The following is a 628-nucleotide window of genomic DNA, read 5'->3' as shown; positions in this document are numbered from 1 at the left end:
TGCTGTGTTCATAATGTATATTGATGTTATTCTGTTGTCGGGTTATCAGTAAGTAATTTTTTGTTGTTACAATGTTATTTCTATCATTCAGTCACCGACAACGGCCATTTCCCCCCCCCCCCTAGGTGGTTTGCAGGTGGTAGAGGGAGGCTTCAAAATCCAAACACTGAAAATAGAGAACAACTTGACGACGGAGGGCTTGACCGTTCTCCCGCGTGACGACAGTGTCCCATACTTTATGAATTTTACGAGGTATCTGTATTACTTGTGTATGGCATTTTTAAAAATTAGATGTTCACATTTATTCATTTTCTTGGTTACATTTTTTGAACTTTATTTTTGCATTTTTTTGTACAGTTATATATGTTACTGTTCAGTATTTTTTTTTTTGTCTTTACTGTATTGATTTTAAACATCATTTTTCATCTCTTTGTATCAAGATGCCTGGAGATAATTTTTTTCTAAGAGATGAAATGCTTATTGCCATTTCCTTCAGGCGATGCCATTTCATCTCAGAACTCGTGGTCGTATTTGCATATCCTCCCAGTTCTCTCGATTTATTCCTCGTTCGTCGGAACACGCAAACTGGAAGTCCTTTTTGCTTTAGTTTATTCCATTCGTGCTTGCA

General features: G+C 36.8%; 2 protein-coding genes across 2 annotated transcripts in view; both read left to right on the top strand.

Moving 5' to 3' along the window:
• Positions 1-421, top strand: part of LOC119590581 — a 5,879-nt gene extending 5,458 nt beyond the window's left edge. The window contains exon 7 of the mRNA XM_037939256.1: positions 126-421. Within this exon, the coding sequence (XP_037795184.1) occupies positions 126-406 (281 nt within the window). The 3' untranslated portion in view covers positions 407-421. The remainder of the gene's footprint in view (positions 1-125) is intronic.
• Positions 422-440: 19 nt separating this feature from the next.
• The window catches only part of LOC119590421, a 21,455-nt gene continuing 21,267 nt past the window's right edge, over positions 441-628 (top strand). Inside the window, exon 1 of the mRNA XM_037939088.1 lies at positions 441-496. Within this exon, the coding sequence (XP_037795016.1) occupies positions 441-496 (56 nt within the window). The remainder of the gene's footprint in view (positions 497-628) is intronic.

This window comes from Penaeus monodon, chromosome 27, assembly GCF_015228065.2.
Source record: "Penaeus monodon isolate SGIC_2016 chromosome 27, NSTDA_Pmon_1, whole genome shotgun sequence".
Taxonomy (NCBI): domain Eukaryota; kingdom Metazoa; phylum Arthropoda; class Malacostraca; order Decapoda; family Penaeidae; genus Penaeus; species Penaeus monodon.
The sequence above is the reverse complement of the archived record's forward strand: the minus strand, read 5'-3'. Positions and strand labels throughout refer to the sequence as shown.